This window comes from Typopeltis vanoorti, chromosome 17 (assembly GCF_054136105.1).
Source record: "Typopeltis vanoorti isolate ZY-2024b chromosome 17, IOZ_Tvanoo_1.0, whole genome shotgun sequence".
Taxonomy (NCBI): Eukaryota; Metazoa; Arthropoda; class Arachnida; order Uropygi; family Thelyphonidae; genus Typopeltis; species Typopeltis vanoorti.
Window position 1 is genome coordinate 79,623,867 of NC_143565.1, and position 21,963 is coordinate 79,645,829.

Genomic DNA, 21,963 nt, shown 5'->3' on the forward strand with positions numbered 1-21,963 from the left:
TTTCACCAATACAGCCACTCTGGTCTTGCTGACCATGCGCTGGACACCTGCCATAGAATACGGTGGAAGAAAGGCAAGATAATACACCCTAGTAAATACAGATATGAAAGGCTTTTCATGGAATCAGCTTCAGCCCTAAGAAACGATCCAAACCTCAACAAATTTGGCTGCATGAGACTTCCTCAAATTTGGGAAACCTACATCAGAAGACCTCCAGCCCAATCGCCCAAGAATACCAACATTGCCCGCTAGAGGGCACCATCAGGACTTTAGGAGAAATAATAGCTTCCTACTTCTTCCTCACTTACTATTTTGTTGTGCCTGCGTGCACGTGTCTTGTACTCAAGTTCTTGAAAATGGCAACGTGACGTTGCCGAAATATTGAAATATATTAAAATTTATTTTAATGTATATCCTAGTACGTTGTAATTTCCTTAAAATTATATAGTGAAAATTTATTTTAGCTTAAATCTGCTTTTAGTCAAATTCCTGTGATTTCTCTTTTTAGCTATGGATTTCTAATTCTTTATCAGTCTTCTATTAAAGTGACCTTTTTGTCACGACTGGTATAATGATTACCAATCAAATTTTGAAAGTTATAAAACTTTCGAAGTTTAAGCTGTGATCAGATTTCGAAACTCCGTTTAGTTGCGACAACAACCTGATAAAATTGAAATTTTTATCTGGCTATTGTCGAGATGAGAGAAAACATTTCTTACTGAGAACAATTTGCCACCTTGATGATGTCTTAATTTCGGCTATTTCTCAGAGTTTTTTTTTTTTAAATATAAATATTGGTCATGTTTCGTGCATACGCTGGGTTGACAAATTCCCGGAACTTTTAATCTTTACGAAGCTTCTTATTTATTTATGTTTTTCTATAGAGCATATCTACAGGGTGGTTCAAAATTCCACATACAAACTTTGAGGGGAGGTAGAGAACATCAAAAATCAACCATGTTCACATAGAAAATCATGACCAAAGACACCACTGGAAGGTACTAACAGGGACACAAAGATACAGAAAGAACACAAAGTAAGTAGTGTAAAAAACTTTATTAGGCGTAACTGGAAGTGTTCAATAGTAGTTGGATACATCATATGGTAAACGAGATGCATTTCTGGCATGTCAGTGTTCGTAAAACGACGCTTGTTCTTCGTACGACGTCGAAAGCTTGAATGAGGAAGCCCCAATTGCTCACCTGGAGCACTGGCAAACAGCTCCACCTATCACTTTCGGGTGGCGTTTTCGGTCATGCTTTCCTATGTGAATATGCTTAATTTTGATGTTCTCTACCTCCCCTCAAAGTTTGTACGTGAAATTTTGAACCACCCTGTAATCAAATATTTTAGTAAGGAAAATTACATTAATAACATTCTTAAAGACAAAGAGTCGTAAGCATGGACAAAACGAGTGAGAAAACTGTAACATAGAAAAGTTTCTTTATTTTATACCAAAAAAGGAATTTTTTTACGTTACATTTATTTCATTTTTTAAAAGATATTTTTTGTAGAACAGTTCAAATAATACACAGTGCAAGTATCGATGTTTGAAAAAAAAAAAAAAAAACAGCAGGAAGTGAATTTCCGATATCTGCATTAAAATTCTTTTTCTGAAATATCACAAACAGATTATCGGAATTGTGTACACAATTCTTTAAACATTATCAATTCTTATAATAATAAATCATTTACAGATACAATGTAAGTTAGGCCTAATGAATATGTGATTTTTATTCATTCGATTTACATCGTAGATGGAGCTGCTGTAATAGATAAGGAGAATTTATACGTTACATTATTATACAACATAACTAAATACAGCTACTGAAACGCAGATAGTCTAAAAGTTTTCCTCGTCTCCTTCTGCTCTGAAACATCTTTTTCCTGCATAACAGCTCAGTTCTCTTGTGAAACCACAGCATTTCTTTCCTCCGTAGCAATCCGAATCCGAATTACATTCAATGATTAAAGGCCTGTTGGGGCATCCAATTTGTGGATCAGTTATATCAGATGGCGGTGGTGATGGATATTTCGGACAACTACCTGTACAATCAATTAAGAATAATTATTAGAAAACATAAAAGACAGCCATCTATTTTATAGAATGGATTTTCCAGTCGTATAAAAAATACACACCTTTCTTAAAAAGTTCAAAACCTTATATCGATGCATTATTAAAATAAAACTTTGCCAGACTTTTTCGATGAGCATTTAAGTAGGTTTACAATTAATTTTGAAAGATATGCCCTAGGAAAAAAACAAAAGATTATCAACTTCATACACCTGTGTTTTGTTTCCATAGCAACAACAGATGTTTAACCACTACGATGTAGAAGGGGTGGGATTGTTATTACAAGAGCGTCTTTCTTCCATGATAGCGCAGTCCATCTGAACACACACACACACACACACACACACACACACACACACACACACACACACAACACACACACACACACACACACACATGTGATATAAAAGACCATCTCATTAAATTCATTTCTATTGAAAGGAATGGTCTTAATCGGAAGTAATTTATCTTATAAGTGAAGTTAATTTAAACATTGTTAAGATGATTAACTTTAGATCCACAGTACTCCGTTATGTCTTCCAAAAATCTAAAACTTAATATAAATAAAGAATTTAATGCAATATAAAAGCGTATATAAAACTTATGTAACCATTATATAAAAAAAAAACATTATATAAAATTTACACAAACGTATGTTCTTTTATAAAACATGTAAAATTATTAAAAATACAAAGAACTCATAAAATTATATAAAAGTTAAATAAATGATATCTACCACCTTTTAAAAAACAATAAAATTTAATAAAAATTATAAAAAGTTAAGACTTATAGAGTTGTGGAATTTTGTCGATTTTTTAATTTGATGGTGATTAAAATTGCGGTGGCTTTATTGTTCTCCAGAAGAGTAATGAAGAAGGTCATCAACAGTCAACTTCTTCGTCATCTGGAGAACTGTCAAACAATCAGCGACCATCAATATGGAATTCGCTAATCGAGATTCATAGTAGATGTTCTTGCCTACACCTTCCCCCTCTAAACGTTTGGAGAAACCTTTGCTGTTACACTTACCATTCCAAGATATTCTATAGGATTTTCCATCATGGTTTGTAATGGTCGCTAAACCCATTACAAACGGAGGAACAGATGGTTTGTTTCCCTCCATTTGTAATGGGATTGGCAGTTTTCTCTCAAGTCCCTCACTACATGTAATGATAAAAGGTGTTCCTTCTCTCTCTCTCTCTCTCTCTCTCTCTCTCTCTCTCTCCTCGCTCTCTCCTCTTCAGGCTTCCTTAGCGCTCTGTTATTTTATCCAGCCTTCTTGTATGAAATCATGTGCTCTCACTTGACACAAACCTTATAGTGCTCAATCATCTTAAGCTTCAAGATCTTCTACAATAAGTGTCTTAAAACCATCCTTCAGTGGAACAGTTACAGCCTAGTCATCTTCAATGCTTCGCAAAGCGAAAAAGGATACCCAGCATCCTTTTTATCTCAAGACGTTGCTTCTCTTCCAAGTCCAGTTATTAACTCCGCACAAACCTCCCATCTTTGGAATACTGCTTGCACATTTAGGATGATGCACTTAAAACCTACCAAAAAATTCCTGGTGCTGTTCAGAAGACAGCAATGCGGTTGATAGATGACTTCTCTCTCATAGCCTCTCGTCAGCCACTGTTCTCTTATCCAGTAAGTTTCTGCATTGTGTCTCCTCTGCAGGTATCTCTGTTGGGTGGGGTTTCAGTTGAACGTAAATTCATCATCACACCTAATATTTCTTCTAAAACTAGAGTAACACTAGGAAATAACTTCTCGATATTCTTTTACGATTGCACTACTGATATAAGGAATCTTCAATTCCTGATAATCTTTTATTCCTTCAACCTCAATCTTGTTAAATAGCTTTCTCCATGAAGTATTCCTCAGGAACTACAATTGCCAGCTCTTTAACAGGAATATCAAGATATTGCTTTGCATTTGGCTATGGCCCATACACGGCATTTAATTGCTCTAGGCCTCGCAGCCTCTCTTGTGTGGGAGTGGTGTAAAATATTTATTTATTGATATCGATCGAAAGTTCAAAATTGTTCAAATTGTTCAAACATTTTATGTAATTTTGTAGGTGTGTAGACTGCAGGCATATATAATTCTTATAAGCAGGGATACATCAAAAAGAATTACCTCCAAAAAAAGTATAGAGCTACATTGTGAATGATTCCTTGACTTTCAAAGCTAGTAACTGTTTTTTAATGAGAAAATGTTCATTCAGAAGAATGTCAATGAGTGTTTCAAACATTTGCAACTGCATGTTCAATGTGAACATTTGATTATTCAGAATGAGTCTATATCTGGACATCCTTAATCGTCAAAACTGGCTCATAGTGACAACTTTTTAGCAGAATGTGTAGAGGAACTCGGGCAAAGAGAAACTGCAAGGCAAGCCTAATTGGAAGAATATTTCATGCTTTACATTCAATACACTGTGTTAAAATCCTTCATGGGTATTAGAATAAAATTTTTGTTGATCGATGGCACTTAATATACTACAGACATGGAACCATTCACAAGGAAAATACATTAAACAAATAAATAAAAGATGAATTGGTAAATGAAATTAGCACATTTTCTCAATAATCGGATGCCATTATTTTCGTTATTCAATATAATGGGCTTTGCAAGACTCATGATTACATTTATCTATTTATATATTTATTTAAAGAAAATATAATCTCTGATAGCTGAGAATACATCACCTGTAAGAGTTTGTCCAAAACATCTGCCGCGTGCTTTCATCATTTCCACTTTGGATTTAGGTATGCAGCAATTAGCGATGGGTGAAGGATATAAATCGAGTTCGCTACAGCAATCGGTGTCACAATCGGAGTTTGAACTGCATTGTTTCCAATCCTCTGGACACCTGACTGGATTTGGAGGTCCTAGTGGGCTTGTAGCCTTCCAAAAGGAAACAGAGTTAGCTGCATAAAAACTTAGTGTAAAATAAATTATTTATTTGCAAAATGTAACCCAACATGTGCAATTAAAATTCAATATAACTCTTCTATAGAATCACTGAAGGCTTTCCAAAGGCGTTTGCGTTTGATAAGAAATATGGCAGAAATTTAGCCCTTCACTGATGGTTAAAATCCGTAAGTACATTCGAATAATTCATTATCTTTGAGTCAAGCAACAAACAAATTACTTTCCTTCATTTGTCATCAATAAATGTACATATATTAATAACATAAAGTGTTTCTTTTTGGCTTGTTCAAATTTGATGCCGTGAAGTAACAATAACTGGAGTGTGTCGATCGTTTAAAATTTTATTTTATATATATATACAGTAAAACCTCGATATAACGAACTAATTCGGGCGAGGGGGGGGGTGTCCGTTAAATCCGAAAGTCCGTTATATATTAAAGTATATATTCCGAATGTAGGTCTATAAAATGCGTACGTACATAAACCATTCACCGCGAGTAAACAAATGTACTCCACTCCGCGTGGCTTAGCGCACTCGGAACACCGGTCGGCATGCGTTAAAACTGCTGCAGAATGTCACGCCGCGCGACAAAAGAACCAATTGCAGCGCGAGTAATGTGATCACATGCTAATCATTCGCCGAACATGTTTTATTAGCAAGGAGTCATTTATGTCGGCTAAATTACTACAGTGTTTTTCCAACATATAATGACCCATTCGCCAAAATTTGTTTAAATTAACAGGAAATTAATAACAAAAAATAACCTGTTAATTTAATTATAAGCAATTAACATATTTTTATATTTATTTATTTATAATAACATAACATTTTATATTATATTATATTATAATAATTATTATAATTTATATTATAACATATTTATAATAATTTTCACATGTGACATACAGACCAGAAATTTTGTCCGTTAAATCCGAAGTCCGTTAAAATCGAGGGTTTACTGTATATAATATATATATATATATATATATATATATATATATATATATATAAAGGTTTAATAGTATCATACGACTAGTTTCGGCTTTTTACAGCCTTCTTCAGGTGTTTTTATAAAAGAAAAAATCTTAAACATTAAAGATAAAAAAAATGTGTATAGCACAGGAAAGTCACTATACATAGTTAAGGTGAAAACGTTGTAGTTAACGTATTCAAAGTAGTTCCTTCGTTGGCCACATTGTTGGGTGAGTGCGTGCGTGTAGCATCTCGTGAGCGCCAGTATTTGATCACAGCAGAATGACAGTCTGGAAGGTTGTAGCTTAATTATTATTTAAATGTACAGGGTTGAGGATGATTTTTCTAGATTCTACAATTTTTCTCTTCAATTCGTCATGGCACGGATCTATCCCAAAGAATTGTATGACTATGGTTTTCATCATCAGAATCGGCAGAAAAAATGGATATGGCTGGATAAAGCACTGGCACATGTTCTCTTGTAAGCAATGTCTCTCCTGTGCTCCTCCATACGCAATTCAATAGACTTATCCGTCTGGCCAAATTAAGAGATCTCGCAGTCACACCATATCTTGTATACACTTGGATATTTTAGATTGTGATGGCTAGGCTTTGACGGCTCACTAGAGAGTGGATCTTAGGAAGCGGAGTAAATAAAGTTCTAATGTTATATTTTTTGAGAAACTTGGCTAATTTTTGAGAAACTGTGCTTATGTATGGAATAGATATATTGCCTTTAAAATTATTCATCTCTTGAGTATGGCGACTAGGAGGATTAAAAAGGAATTTTTTAGTAATTTTTTGAGAATAACCATTCAGTCTGAAAGTAGATGTAAGAAAATTGATTTCTTTACGAAGTTCATCAGTGTTGTCAAGAAGAGAGCGAGCTCTATGTGCCAAAGTAGAAATAATTCCAAACCATATGTCTGTTCCATACATAAGCACAGTTTCTCAAATTTGTTTCCCTTTGTAACGATGTAAATCAGTTATTTATTGATGAATAATTACATCAATAAACCTCTTTTATCATTTTTTGATGTACTTATTTGTGGATGTCAACTATAAATACATTATTTTCATTTTACATAATAATATTAAATTACATACACTTACCTTGTAAAAATTTATTTTTCTATTTAAATTTGTTTCGCTATAAATTTACAATTTACACTTCAATCAGTGATTCATTAGACACAGAGGACAAACTAACTGATCTCGCTATATACACAAATCACAAAAAGATGAACCATAAACAGGAACACGTGGTTTATGGCTGTAATAAAACACTCATTCTATGGCTACTACTCATTCCGCATTGGGCCGAAACAGGCCATCTCATCATAAAATTTTAAGACAGACAAAGCTTTACATGGTCGAGGGTTTAAGATTACATATTTCAATCACTTTTACGATTATAATTTGTGGAATTTTTTACTCGAGCCTGGGGGGGAGGTCCCCATTTTCCCTCTTCCCTCTGCAGTGCCCATGATTATATGATTGCATTTTTATCGATGTATGAAAGTTTTGAGACTGCACAGCGCATCGGCGATCATCTTAATCGGTCCAATGCAATTAATTGCAGGATAACTTTGAATACTTCTGCGTAGAGTGGGGGAACGACTGTTTGTTTTAAGATTTATTACAAACAACAATGAAGGAGAATGCTATAGTTGGTTGGTATATTTGAAATACTCAAAGATGAAAACATGTGAACCATCATTTATAAGACATGTTAGAATAGGAGATGAAAAGAAAGAATAAGTGTGAGTAGAAATACTTTCATTAATGGTAAATGAATGATTACTAATTAAAATTTGTGATGTGTGTCCTATAAGTTGCTGGGTAGAGCGAATAGCACGATCCAATAAAGTCTAGACATGAATAAGTGAATTTATGATGGCATAATTAAAAAAAAAAACTTACGAGGAGACAGAGAATGGCAGGCATAAATATCGTTTGATGAAGCAGCAAGTCATCTCGTAATTTGTTTGCCCATGTTATGTATATTTCTCTGGTTTGTGTGTATTTCGCTGCGTTTTCCAAGAATTTTCTTTTGTTTACTGAGACTCAGTGTACATAACATCCGATCATTACCGGAATTATCCACACTTTCAGGAATCCTACATTCATTAATATATATATATACAGGGTGTTCGGGATAAATTTGACAGTTTCGTAAGGAAAAAGAAAATCTTCTTTGTATCTATTAAATTTAATGAATTGACAAAAAAACATTACAGGCAGAGTTAATTACAATACTATCAACAAGATTTACTCAAAATAACCACCATTAGCATCGATCACAGCTTCAATTCTGCTTCGGAACCTCGAACAAGCTGATGCTACAGTCTCCCTGGGAAGGGCCGCAAAAACTGTTTTAATTTTATCCATTAACTGGGCTTTTGTATTACTGGAAGTGCGATTGGTGTCTTTTTCAACTGCGCCCCATACAAAATAATCCATGGGGTTAAGGTCTGGGGAGTTTGGAGGCCAAACATTTGGACTGGTGAAGTCGTAGAAAATTTCAGACAACCATTTTTGACTTTTCCCAGAGGTGTGGCAAGGGGCCGAATCCTGCTGCCATACATACGGCCTACCATTGGCTACCCTTGTTATTCAGGGCTTGACTACAGTTAGCAACTCCACGAACAAAGCCCGAATTCCAATGCCAGGGTTCTTCAACACCTGTTCCTGCAGATTTGCGAGGAATTCTGCTGTACGAACGCAATCAGATCGTCTGCTAGGGATCTTTCTTCTTGCTACATCCTCGTAGTCACCATTGCAAGTCTCTAGTTCATGCCTGATTGTTTTTACTGTATTCAGGGAGCATTGGGCAGCAGTCGTAATATCCTTATTTTGATGGCGGGCACGAATCATCATGATACAAGTTATTCTCTTCCATGATTCAGATGGGTTCCAGCTATCCATCCTTTCTGACATCTTGTATATGAATGAAGAAGGGTCCAAACTTTTAAATGAAGAGAAGTGTGTGTTAATACATGTAACTTACGGAAAAATATAATTAATTATAAATATGTCAAATTTATCCCGAACACCCTGTATATATATATATAACTAATGAATGTAAGATTCCTGAAAGTTTCATACGTGTATATATATATATGTATAACTAATGAATGTAAGATTCCTGAAAGTTTCATACGTGTATATATATATATACACGTATGAATGAATGAGACAACCACACACACATCCATGGCCATGGCGGGATTCGAACCCTCACTATTGGCTGGAGAGTACATTCGCTAAACACTCGGTCTACGAGACCGGTGACAGCAGTTTGGTTGCGACTCCATGATTTTCACAATGCAACCTAGAAGTTTTACATCCAAGAGCAGGGCGCACCGGCCATATGTGCAATATGGCCTGGCACCACACAGGTGCCAGGATAGTAAAGGCGCCAAAGAGGAGGAAATACTTAAAAAAACGTTTTTTTTTAAAGTGATTGTTTTATTGGGGGGGGGGGGGGGTAGCAGCGGCAACTAAAGTTTTGCACACAGGCGCCGGACACTACTGGCGCGCCCCTGTCCAAGGGAGACGATTTAGTTTACCAGTGATTAGTTGCTCCACTTCGTCCATGAAAATTTCAGCTCGAAGGTTGGTAAAGGCCAGTCCTCCATGGAAATCTTGTAGTTTCAAAACCATAATGCATAGTGCGTTGTTCTGTTGGTGCCAGTTCGATTTTTTTATCACACACACACACACACACACACACACACACACACACACACACACACACACACACACACACTGTAGCTCCAGAAGTTCTGTAGCTGTTCGTTATAGTAAATGACTATTCTCGTGCATTCTCACCATCCAGAGAAGACTATCCCATCGATGCAACGTACAATGAATTATGTTCATAGTTGGTTTTCCGTTACTCAAGACCTCAAGAATAGCGTTCTTTTCATAAGACTTAACAAAAATCTACATTCTGAGATATAGTATAGGATTTGATACCGATAGGACTGATCTACCTCCGAATGATGCGTGTACTAAGGAGGATATCGAAGATAGATATAATTTTCAATAAATAATATTCTAAGAAATCGGAAATTGATCCTCGTTTATCTTTCTAATTATGGAAGAAAATAATTAATTTAAATAAACAAAAAAAAAAACATTTCTCAACATATAAAATAATATTTGAACAAAGTTAACTGATATTTTTGCGAGAAATTAACATGCACAGAATTTAAATCTGTAGGCTTTAAATGAAACTGATTGAACAGCTGATTTTTTTATCTTTGGCCACGTTCTGACGACCAATATCATGAGCTCGTGATATATTCTGAAAATCGAACTAGGGTAGTTGTTTCAAAACTAATAGTCAGTTTTTATTATTATTATTATTATTATTATTATTACTATTATTATTATTATTGGTTGTTGAAATTTATGCAACAACATAAATAGTGAAGCCTAAATCCCACTCTCTTCACAAAAGCTAACCCAAGCTTCGAAGTAGGTGGGATTAATTCGCTGCACTCAACCACACGTAATCCTTATAACCAAAGAAGCAGATTATGTAATAAAAGAGTTAGTAAAGTACCCAACAACAAAGAAGATACTGAAGATACTGATTATTATGTGATAATATCATTAATACCCTTATGTAACATGAAAAAATAATGTAAAAAATTATTCTTATAATTAAAAAATTATATAAACAAAAAAAATTATTATACAAAAAATTCTGAATAATCTTCATTGTTAACGTTAGAAGAACATGTGTTGTAAATATATAATATAGAGGCAAAAAAGTATTATTAAAAATTTTAATTGAAATCAATGTATTTCAACTAAATACTATTTAGCTGAAATACATTTAGAGCTGAATTCTGTAAAATTATAAGTCGCAATGTCATTCAAGATGTGTATCGTATGTGTAAATATTTTAGCAATCAATAAAAATAATTTACAATTATTATTATTATTATTTCGACATTAACTTACGGACGGGTCAACTGCTAACCTCGCTTTGTCACACCGGTATATTAATTATTTCAACACTGAACAAAATATTGTCTTCTGTATTCTTACTTTACGAACGTTCCTATAGTAACCTATTTATCTTCAACTCTTTTAATGAAAAAGAAAAAAAAAGTAAATGCTTACTTACTATTATTGAAGTTATCACCAAGGACAAAGTAATGAAAGTCGTCAGCATGTTGGCTAAGAGTTTACCACGTAAAAAAAACAATGAGGATGTGTTTCGAATGATTGTCGCTCTTTTATTATAACCCAGTAGACAAGTACGATTAGTATGTGTTTTGTTTCAAGAAGTGTTTCCTAATCAGTATCCATAGCACCTCCCCTGAAGATATCAGCCATTTCAACGATATCAATTTGTGATATGGCTTATGATGTAAAGGTAGTTTATGAAAATCGCAAATGTGGAAATAGATTGACACTTCATAAAGTATGAATCAGTTCCCGCATGCGTGTATGAGAGGTATATGCATGAAGAGACAGCTGTCTCCTCTCTTTGTGTGAGTAAGTTGATCAGATGACACACATCATCCAATCATTATATAGGATAGATTGGTTTAAGAAGTAGACATATAAATACTTCATTTTCATTTATTAACAAAAATGATTGCAAATGTTCTTAACGCATTCTATCTGCATATACGTATTTTTTTAGATGTCACGTGTTCTATTAGAACACGTGACATCCCCATGTGTTCACAAATAAAACTAACTGAATACATACAATTTCAAACATTTATTCTTAAAATTCCACGATTGTCTTAATTGATTATATTCATTTACCTTTTTGATATATCTTAAAAGTAATTGCTTAATATATCATTGAACTAAAATATAAAATTATTTTTATGTCATTCAACTTAGTATCGAGATGCCCTTTTGAAAAGATCATAGTTCGACTTCTATCTAGCTTGTAATAAAGATTTTTTTCGAACTGAACGTGCGTTAATAGATCTCAGGTTTTTTGTTTTCTTCTTCTGCTGGAGTGCTTTTTATCCAGCAATAACCTACAAACCATTTCAGAAGAACACATACAGTAGCTGCCGGACTGTTATTCTATAAAGAGGAGATATAGGAAGTATATGTAAAGAAAAAAAGAGAAATATAAACAGAGAAATTTTATTTTATTTATTTCTGTTTCACAGGAGAATTTTCTGTTTTCATTTATGTGTAATACTTTGGTAGAAAATACAAACAATACATGAGAGTAATTATGCCATAAAAATAAGTAAAAATGACCCATTTTTTTACAATAACTGCATTCTTACTTGAAACATGAAAACTCTGTGGTTTTTAAAAGGTATTCTTTGAAAAATGCATCAAGCATTAATTTTATAATACATATGAAATGAATACTTCTGTTATTTTTTTCCTGATGAGTGCATATACATTTTAATTAGAGAAATGACGTATAAAGATGACCCAGTTTACAGATACAAGCTGTAAATTGAATCAGTTAATAATTTAAACCTAATCCTGACTGCCTAAATGATACGTTTGTGCTTTCCTATATCTCCGGCTACGTATTTGTATAATAATGAGTTTTATCAATTAAATAATGTAAGAGCAAATTTATAAAATAAAGTATTATTGTACAATGCAAGAAAATGCAGCTATTGAAAAAGCAGGCAGACTAAAATTCTTCGTTCTCTCCTTCTGGTCTGAAACATCTTTTTCCTGCATAACAGCCACGTGCTCTAGTGAAATCACAGCACTTCTTGCCTCCGTAGCAATCTGAATCCGAATTACATTCTATGATGGGAGGAATCTTGGGGCATCCGATTTGAGGACCATTTACATCAAATGGAGGAGGTGTTGGAAATTTAGGACAGATACCTATAAAGACAAGGATACTTATTAGAACTGAAGAAAGTTATAATTTCTTTAGTTTTTTTTTCTATTTATTTTTTCATTTCTTTTTTCAGGTTTTTAGCATAATAAACATAAGCATTAAAATGCTTTTCATTTAAGCATTTTAATGCGTTACATTAAAATGCTTAAATGTAAAGCATTTTACATTTAAATATGAACATTTTGTTTATATTTAAAATGAGCAACTTTTTATTAAATAGGAGCCTTAAGCGAAATATCAATACCTCCGTAGACTTTCTTCACGAAGTTGAAATTACGAAGTTTCTTTGGTAAGCATTTTTACTTTGAAAATAAATTCGAAATATTTTCTCTAGCTAAATTTAAATTGTCAATATTTTTTATAAGTGTAGTATTTTAATGCAATGAATAGCCAATTACAACTAAATAGAAAAGAAGTGATGGGGAATAACCCACATTGCAACAGTTTCCGTTGGAAGAAGAGATTAACATTAAAAGCTGAAAAATATTTAATACAAAAATCATCCATTCAATAATACCCTTACTAAATATCGTGTCTACGTACACTACGGACTAGTGAAGAATAAAGAACACTGCAAATCGAGTGACAACTGCATAGAATGGATAGACTGAAAATAACCAAAGTAATAAACAAGTAAACACAGCAATTATTATACAACTGTTAAGTAGCTTTTTATTAGATAGATTATTATAGTATCTGTCAACTAACCGCGATTCTAAGTGTATTTGGTATACTACCCCCCTTCCTGAAAATCTTGATTCTAAACGTATGCTTTTCACATTAAATTCTGAATTCGAATTCGATGAGTGGGTGCAGTAATCCTGACACTTGCTGCGAGACAAATAATTTATAATTATTTGAAGGCAATACACACTGCGTACATTTCTCGTCGTGAATAGTCTAACTCTAACCCCATTTCTGTCCATATGCAAAGAGCTCAATAAGGTGTAATTGGCAATAAACGGGGGTGCTTTTCAACCTTTTAATAATCATCTTACTTGATTCCATATCATGATGTAATTTTGCCAATGCCACACTCCAACCTTCCTCTCATCAGATCACTATTCATTGGGAAATATAACAAAATTCAAAACTTAATAGTGCTCTGCCCAACGCATTCAAAGGAACCGTTTTTCATTGTCAAGAAACATTTTTTTATAAGTCTTTATTAAACGTTCAATCTTAATGTATCTCTAATTTACAAAGCCCTCAATAGATCTCTTTAAATTTATGACAGCAAAATGCAAAACAGTCTTGAAGCAGCTGAGATTTCTTTGTAAGTTCAGCATTGTAGGATTTTTTTATTTCTTCGGACTTAAGTACTCAAGATGAGTCTCCGAATATTATTTATATGGTAGATTTTAATCTCTCGTAAATTATTATTGAATAGGATTATTTCTTCTTTTTTGCTCACTGTTAGAGCGAGCAAGTCACATTAAAGCAAAATGCATGAAAAATTTCTCTTTATTAGCAGCAGAAATCATATGAATGTAACATAGACAAGACAGAATATTATATTATATTAGGATTAGTCGTATTAATATTATTACCTCGCACTGAGTTACGAGCTAGATGTTCGTCTCATAAACAGCGCAAATTATTAGTATTTGATTAATGAACATTGTTGTATGATGACGGTGAGATACGCGAATAAGTTCATGCAATCACGTTTCATCTCACGAGATCTGATTGTTAAATATGGGATTGATTGCTAGTCCCATTGTTAGGCTCTTTTTTTGTTAAACATAAGGCCGATTATTACTAGCACCATTGTTGGACTCTTTTATTGTTAAACATAGTGTAATGGCAAACCTGTTTTTGAGACTTGCTGTTTATCCTGAAGCTGTGCTAACAAATAAACCCAGTAAGTGATTCATTGTTTTTTTTTTCAATGAATACTTGCTAAAAAGTTACTCATTATTAAACAATGACTTTTATTTTAATGATTAAGTTAGTCAGAAAATATTACCTGTGAGAGTTTGTCCAAGGCATCGGCCACGTGCTTTCATCACCTCAGTCTTGTCTGTAGGTATGCAGCATTGAGCGATGGGTGAAGGATATAAATCGAGTTCACTACAACATGCACTGTCACAGTCAGAGTTTGCGGTGCACTGCTTCCAGTCCTGTGGACATCTAACTGGATTTGGGGGTCCTAGTGGACTTGCAGCCTTGAAAAGAAATGAATTATATTTAATTAATTACACAACGACATACCTAAAACAAACACTTACTATCATCATCTTATATATAATTTATAAATAATAAATAATAAATTTTCTTTTTCTTCAGATTGTTTGACGTAGGCATTTCCAACATACTGATGAATATTTGCTTTGACGAATTTCCGGTATTGTAACTAGGAAGTCGAAAGAAAACGGAAGAATGCAAGAACAGATTTAAAAAAAAAAAATGCGCAGAGGAATGCCTGGGCAATCAGCTGTATCTGAACGGAAGCAGTGAAGGACACTTTGCGTTTAGAGTTCACAAAAGTGTGATTGTTAAGCTAATTGCAATGTCTCTGAGAACTGCATTGTTCGGTTATTAGAAGAATATTAATTGGTTCCACCAATTCTTTTTTTTCCCCTAAGAATTTTGGCATATAATTTCGTTGGCATTCTAATACATTTCTGTACTTAGTCACATTGATGTGTTTTGTTTAGTTTAAAAAGAAAAGCTTTATTATAGAGTACTGTATTTTAACTAAAGTTTTCGTTTGGTTTTTGTTACCAAACGACTGTATGCAATAATAATAATATTGGATTGTTCGGAATTAAAACCTCAACAATTACAATTACGCAACAAAAAAAAGATCAAATATCAAATATGAATACTATCGGTCTATTCAGGGAGTTGTTGTTTTGTGTTTAAGGGCAGGGGGGGGTTAAATATACAGAATATTTTTACAAACAGAAAGGTCTAAGTTCAATTGATGTGATATCAAATGACGACATTGATAAACAACTGTGAAACAATAGATTCAACAACAATAAAGTCATGTTTTAAATTAAGCGGTCTATGGTTACATTCATGTTACTTGGTTAATACATCTTCGATTGTATGCAGATGTTTGCTAACGTATTAAAGAGATCGCACTAAAACTAAAATAGCGTGTGTTTTTCTATATATAAAATATTTTTTGGGGAATATTAAATCCATCCATGACATTCATTATATTTTGCGAATTTTCGGTGCTTTCCATCTGCATATTATGAACAAAATTTTATTTTACAAAAAGTCATAAAAAGGATACTAAATATTACATGGAATTATTTCATCAAACTATCGATAGGATCAAAAATTTGAAATTTTCATGTGAAAATAATTATTCATAGCCAACACTCGAACCTATCCATCGTTTGTGTAGCCATCAAAATCCAAAATACAAAGCTGAGTAGGGGTTTAGAAGCGATTTGGAGAATTTTTGTTTTGTCTTAATTACGCCAAAGTAACCGAGATTGTGGAAACCGATATAGTATGGCTGTTTCTTTTAGCTTATATGCTCTCATCAGTTTGCATTGTTCAGAAAATCCTCCGTTTATGGAAGGGAACCCTGCGAACGCATAGGCGATCTATATATGATCGAACTATATATGATCCTTATGATCACATATAAACGTTTGTAATCCTAAACCGGATACGAATCTGTTCTTGCCACAATTCAGGTAAATCCTGTTGTCAAAGTTGTCATTTTTTTTTTTAAAACGTATCATACATTTGGGGGATGTTCCTTGGATAGATTAAACAATTTCAAGTTTCTCTACTGTGACCGAATTTGAATATAGGTCACAGCCATTGAGACCTTGCATATGCAACGATCTTACAAAGAGACACATGTTAATTCAAATAGGTGGTTTGCGCACTCATTAAACAGATCATTAGCGCACGGAATATCACAAAATTATAGCTATTACCATACCTGCATGCTAGGATTACAAAAGGCATAACATCCGGGACTATAAAACCTTGGATATTTAAGAGACATTTACTTACTTGAGTACAGCCCACAATCACAACCGCGAAAGCAATAGTGAACATCTTGAATACTCGTTCAGGAACTAGTCATCAAAGAGGCACGCAGTTCCTTTCATTTATGTACTCCGCTTGCAAGAGGCGTACCGGAAAACTTCCCAAACGTGTTACTTAATCGTTGGCTGAAGTAGTTTTTTTAACGCCTACCAGCACGAACTTCCTGGACAGCCTTGATGGTCAAGGTAGAGGAATTGTTCACTCTCTCGCTTCATCAAATGCTACTTCTTTCTGCCTACAAGTTGAGGAAGAGATTTCTAGGAAGCATTTTGTGTCGTCCTAGGCAACTCGATTGCCTAGCAACATCGTTCTCTTTTGTGTCACTTTCATCAGTGTTTGTAAATGACGTCATTTCTCCATCTTCGTTGTATTTTCACTAAGTGTCAGCTATGTAAACAAGTTTCGTTAACCTTTTAGGTGTGGCATGAAGAAGAGTAGTGATGATGAAGGGTAGTCACTGTCGTGGGTGAAAATGTAGTAATAGTGTTTATAAACCACTTGCCTTTGACCACTTAAAGTCAAAGTAGACGACTTTGATGCGATTTTCAGAGGTCAGTTCGAAAATACACTGCCGTGAATTATGTAATTAATATGATTTTTTTTTCTTTAGATTACTTCCATTTTGTTCTTATTCTCAAACAAAATCTTTCTTTTCTTAGACATACACACAGCACACACGCACGCACGCACAAGCACACAGTCTGCCTGTCAATCACAGTGAGTGGCATTTCCTGTACACGTGCTTTTTTCTTTTTTATCCTGTTTCGCTATAAGTTATCAGCAACTACTGGCTTGAGGAAATGTCATGTACTATCGCGATATCATAGAAGTAGATGTTTACGGAAATTAGCCTTGAAAACTCTAGCTGGAAATATATCCTTCCCCCCCCCCTCAGGTGTTACAGCGTATTTCATACATGTTGCTTTTTTATCCCTTAATTTAGTGATGCATAATTAATCGATATTTCTGTCTCGAATTCAGTGATATTGTTTATAAACTAGATTTTCAACGTACATTAACGTTTAACGCCTTTTCTCCTTTTATAATTTCAACGCGGCTAATCTTGGATTCTCTCATTATGCTGTAGTCCCAGGAAGTTTTAGAGAGTGTTAACTCTAAACCACGCTCCCGTTTCTGTATTGTATAATTATATTACGAGTATATTAATCGTAGTTATTTGGTACGTTCTCGCTTGTCTAACCTTGCTGGACAAGTAGTTAATCAGCTGTGTTTACTATTTTAGAAAATTAAGGAGCCGAAATCATTTTTGGAACACAGAGCATACTTAAAATAGAATGCACATTAACAATACATAATTACTGTCGTAAACAAAAAAAAAATTAATATTGTGGCCATTACGTTTTCCATAAGTGAATTCACCTAACACTAATTTATGAACCATCTTAGAACTTAATTCTGTAATGCAAAGTGTAACATGATAACGCATTCACTTAATTAGTTTTGCTCGTGTGGAATTTGCTGTTATTTTTAGAAACAGGATTATATAGGTTTACAACTGTTAAACGAGGAAAGAGAAATGTTTAACTTCTCTTCGAAGACTTTTTAATTCGTAACTTTTTATTTCAAATGTCTTTCATTGTGTTTAGAGGTTACCTTATGTGAAGAGAAATTCAAGCAATACAGTTTCTTGTTGTTACATAAAGTAAAAGGTGCTGGAAGAACGAAATGAAGAGAAGGGAAAAAAAAGATGAATAATAGAAGAGAAAATAATGATGGAGAAGAAGAAAGAAAAACAAAAGAAAGTAATGAAGGGAAGGAAAAAAGATGAATAAAAGAAGAGAAAATAATGATGAACATTATTTTCTCTTGTTCATCATTTCATCATCATTTCATCATTTCATCATTTCTATAAAAATAATGAAAAACAAAAGAAAGTAATGAAGAGAAGGAAGAAGAAAGAAACGAAAGTAATGAAGAAGAAGTAGAGAAAAAAGAAAAAATTATGAAGAAGAAAAATCTAGAAATAGAAAAGAAATAATTCTACTTGAAGAATATTTAGAAAAAAACGGGATAATATAGAAAAATGTTATGGTCTAATAAGCTCTCTGGTAAATTTCGAAACTTTTTGAATTTCTAGTATAGTTTTCTAGTATTGTTTCGCAAAAAGAGTGAGGTAATGCCTTACAGCACGTATTTCAACTGATTTTTTCCCCAGCATAGATCTGCTCATCTTTATCTGATTATCTGAAAGGCTACTTATAATCAGTGTCTTTCACTTGACGTTTCTTATCACTGACATTTCGTCTTTTCCTTCGCTTGATACTTTATATCAACGTTTTTTGTGTGTGTGTGTGTGCAGTAGTGGTCGAATATTTCTCTGATGCACTTTCCGGTACTCCACTAGTTTCTAAGAATCACACGCATGCACAGAACGCGTTGAGTAAGTTGACGTTTGTTTAAGCCTTTTGATGATAGCCATTTTTTTAACTATGTAAACAGCGACGTCTAAAGCAACATTAAAGGAAGCACTTAAGTCTGAATTTACTTTGGCGCACCTAAAGTGTTTGTGGGCATACGAATTACGCATGCAAGAGATTTCTAACTGAACAGATAACGTGTTTGCACTTAGGAAACATTTTTCCTTTCTCAATCCGTTTACACTTGCATGAGATCAACTATAACTTTAGCAACTTCAATGTGATTAGTTTTCTCGGAAGACTGAGAGAATTAACCTGTACTTAAAATTGTTAGATTCTTCAGTTATAAATCTAAACTTTCTCCCCTAGATTCTTAAAATTAAGAATCTAGGGAAGAAAGTTTTCTTAATTTTGTCGTATATGTCCTATAAATTAATAAATTAATAAATTTTAATTTCAATTATGGCATATTATGAGAAGAAAGCGGAAAAATAATCTCATTATAATGAACAGAATTAAATTCAAGGATTTTTCAAGTGAATTAACAGTAACTTTTTCTGATTTGCTTGTGAAGGTTATGCACACTTACCTGCTTACATATTGTAATTCTTTATGTTGCAACCTATTTTGCCAGTTATCTTTGTTTCGTGAGTATTAATGTCAGATTTTACTTGACCTATTAGTCCACGAAGAAGGAAATGAGATTTTCTGTATACCCAATAGAGAAGAATTACAATGAAAATTTACATAAAACAAACATATAATTATCATCAACATTGTTTCTTATAATTCTGAAGATTATATTTGTTCATATTTCCTGGAAATACTAATACATAAAAGAATCCAACTGACACTTGATGATTGGCCTTCCGAGCATGGACAAATGTCTACTAATAATCACGTGACTCTTTTCCTGGGGCCACTCATAGCATGATGGTTCAATTTTGCTTGTTACCGTTTAGTTTTTTTGTTTTTTTTTTAATGTAATGTCGATAACGATAGGGTGGTTAATTCGATGTCAGGCTTCACTGTGTCTCTTAATATGTGTATTCTCCAGGTTGCTTTTTTTTTTTCTTCTTTTTCTGGCAAGAAAATGTTATTCAAAACACACGATATTTAGTTAGTATAGGAACCGTACGAAACCGTTTGGCATATCTTCAGTTGAAAATAATCCTATAAATATCCTTTTCATCCTAGACAGAGTTCGACGGAACCAACGAAGTTCAAACAAATGCCCTTCAAAAGTGAATTTTTTCTATTTTATTTTGTATTTGCCATCACAGTCGGTGTCCATAATTATCTGCTTTTGTGGTGTAATCAAAAATCTTTGAGAGAATTTAATTGTGAAAAACAAGAAAACTTTAGTAGATACTCAATCGAAATATTCTGCAGTCTTAAAAAAGAAATTCTGCCTAGCAGGTCATTCTTTATAAATATAATGATTGCTGTTCCTTCACAATTGCTCATATAACGCAATTTTATCAACAGCGTTAATATAGTTTTCCGAAAAAAAGAAGTGAGTGATTGAGGGAAAAACTAAAATGCTTAAAATTTAGCATAATTTGTTAAAAAGATAAAACAAACGTATTTTGTATAGTGTTATTACAAATTGTCAACAATAAGCAGTAGAGTTTATAGGAAACACGTGATTTTACTGCTGGAGAACACCCAATCACAAAGCGGAAATGGATGATTCCTAAACGGGAAGTGGTACGTGTGGAAATCTCTAAAACGAATTTTATTTTGCAAAATACTAACAAGCCTACGCCCGCCATATTTTGCTGCACGAGTACAGGAAAGCAAATACAGTTAATTAAAATATGCTATTTTTCTCTGATGCAGTTTTGCTCTGGTCCTTTCTGCAATTTAGAGAAATTTATATCTAGTTAGAGTTTATAGTTTTAAGCGTTGTGATTTCTAATAAAGTTCTAAAAAATAAACAAACTTTTCAGTTGTAAAAGCGGACATTGTGTACTCATCGAGAATTTTGTTTATTTTTTTATTATTTTCTTCCGTAGATCTTCGGTATTTAAAACTATCAAAATTTTGGCTTTAGTTAGTCATTTATCTGTCTCTTTCTAATATTTTTTGTCATAAACAATCTGAACAACAAAAAAGAGTTTAATCCTTTATCCAAATGTAAGTAAACAAAGTTTGCGCTTGAAGTATCTTCATGACTGGGGCAACTCGTGGTAAAGCTGGACTAAGCTCTCATCATCTGCCTTATTATCTCCCATAATGCAAAGTACATCTCCTTGCGGACATGTATAATGCTATGCATTAAGGGAAGGGCCACTACCCAGACCGGTTTCGACCTTTATTAAGGTGAAAAAGTAAAGGGTTGCTCATCATAGGCCTAGAGTAGTTAGTATAAGGATGCAAGAGAGCCTGATTGAGGTTTCATCAGTGAGAGCCAGACCCAGAGGTGGTGATTCTAAGGTCGAAGTAATGGAGAAATCGTATTTACCTGTACGAGTTGCCAAAAGGTGTCTCACCTTATTATTAAATTAGTCCCACTGACGAGACCTTAATAAAGGTCGAAACCGGTCTGGATAGTGGTCCTTCCCTTAATATATGTATACATAACAGTATACATGTCCGCAAGGAGATGTGCTTTGCATTATGGGAGATACTAAGACAAGTGATGAGAGCTTAGTCCACCTTTGCCACAAATTGCCTCAGTCCTGAAGATACTTCAGGAGCAAACTTT

General features: G+C 33.7%; 2 protein-coding genes across 2 annotated transcripts; both read right to left on the reverse strand.

Annotated features, from left to right (window-relative positions):
* Positions 1-1,705: 1,705 nt before the first annotated feature.
* On the reverse strand, positions 1,706-11,258 carry LOC150097529 (uncharacterized). Its single transcript, XM_090407507.1, has 3 exons — positions 11,128-11,258; positions 4,786-4,984; positions 1,706-2,046 (listed from the first exon to the last, which is right to left on the reverse strand). The coding sequence occupies exons 1-3, from the start codon at positions 11,173-11,175 to the stop codon at positions 1,844-1,846; spliced, it is 450 nt and encodes a 149-aa protein (XP_090263633.1). The 5' UTR covers positions 11,176-11,258; the 3' UTR covers positions 1,706-1,843.
* An 844-nt stretch (positions 11,259-12,102) lies between these two features.
* LOC150097530 (uncharacterized) lies at positions 12,103-17,111 on the reverse strand. The gene is made up of 3 exons (XM_090407314.1): positions 16,840-17,111; positions 14,819-15,017; positions 12,103-12,833 (listed from the first exon to the last, which is right to left on the reverse strand). Exons 1-3 carry the CDS (start codon positions 16,882-16,884, stop codon positions 12,631-12,633), a joined length of 447 nt encoding a protein of 148 aa, XP_090263440.1. The 5' UTR covers positions 16,885-17,111; the 3' UTR covers positions 12,103-12,630.
* Positions 17,112-21,963: the final 4,852 nt, after the last annotated feature.

Coding starts and splice junctions, on each gene's coding strand:
- LOC150097529 (XM_090407507.1), bottom strand. CDS start 11,175: ATGCTGACGACTTTCATTACTTTGTCCTTGGTGATAACTTCAATAATA. Junction 4,985..11,127: donor TGGTGATAACTTCAATAATA/GTAAGTAAGCAT, acceptor TCCTTTTGGAAG/GCTACAAGCCCACTAGGACC. Junction 2,047..4,785: donor TTTTGGACAAACTCTTACAG/GTGATGTATTCT, acceptor TTGATTGTACAG/GTAGTTGTCCGAAATATCCA.
- LOC150097530 (XM_090407314.1), bottom strand. CDS start 16,884: ATGTTCACTATTGCTTTCGCGGTTGTGATTGTGGGCTGTACTCAA. Junction 15,018..16,839: donor TGATTGTGGGCTGTACTCAA/GTAAGTAAATGT, acceptor TTTCTTTTCAAG/GCTGCAAGTCCACTAGGACC. Junction 12,834..14,818: donor CCTTGGACAAACTCTCACAG/GTAATATTTTCT, acceptor TTGTCTTTATAG/GTATCTGTCCTAAATTTCCA.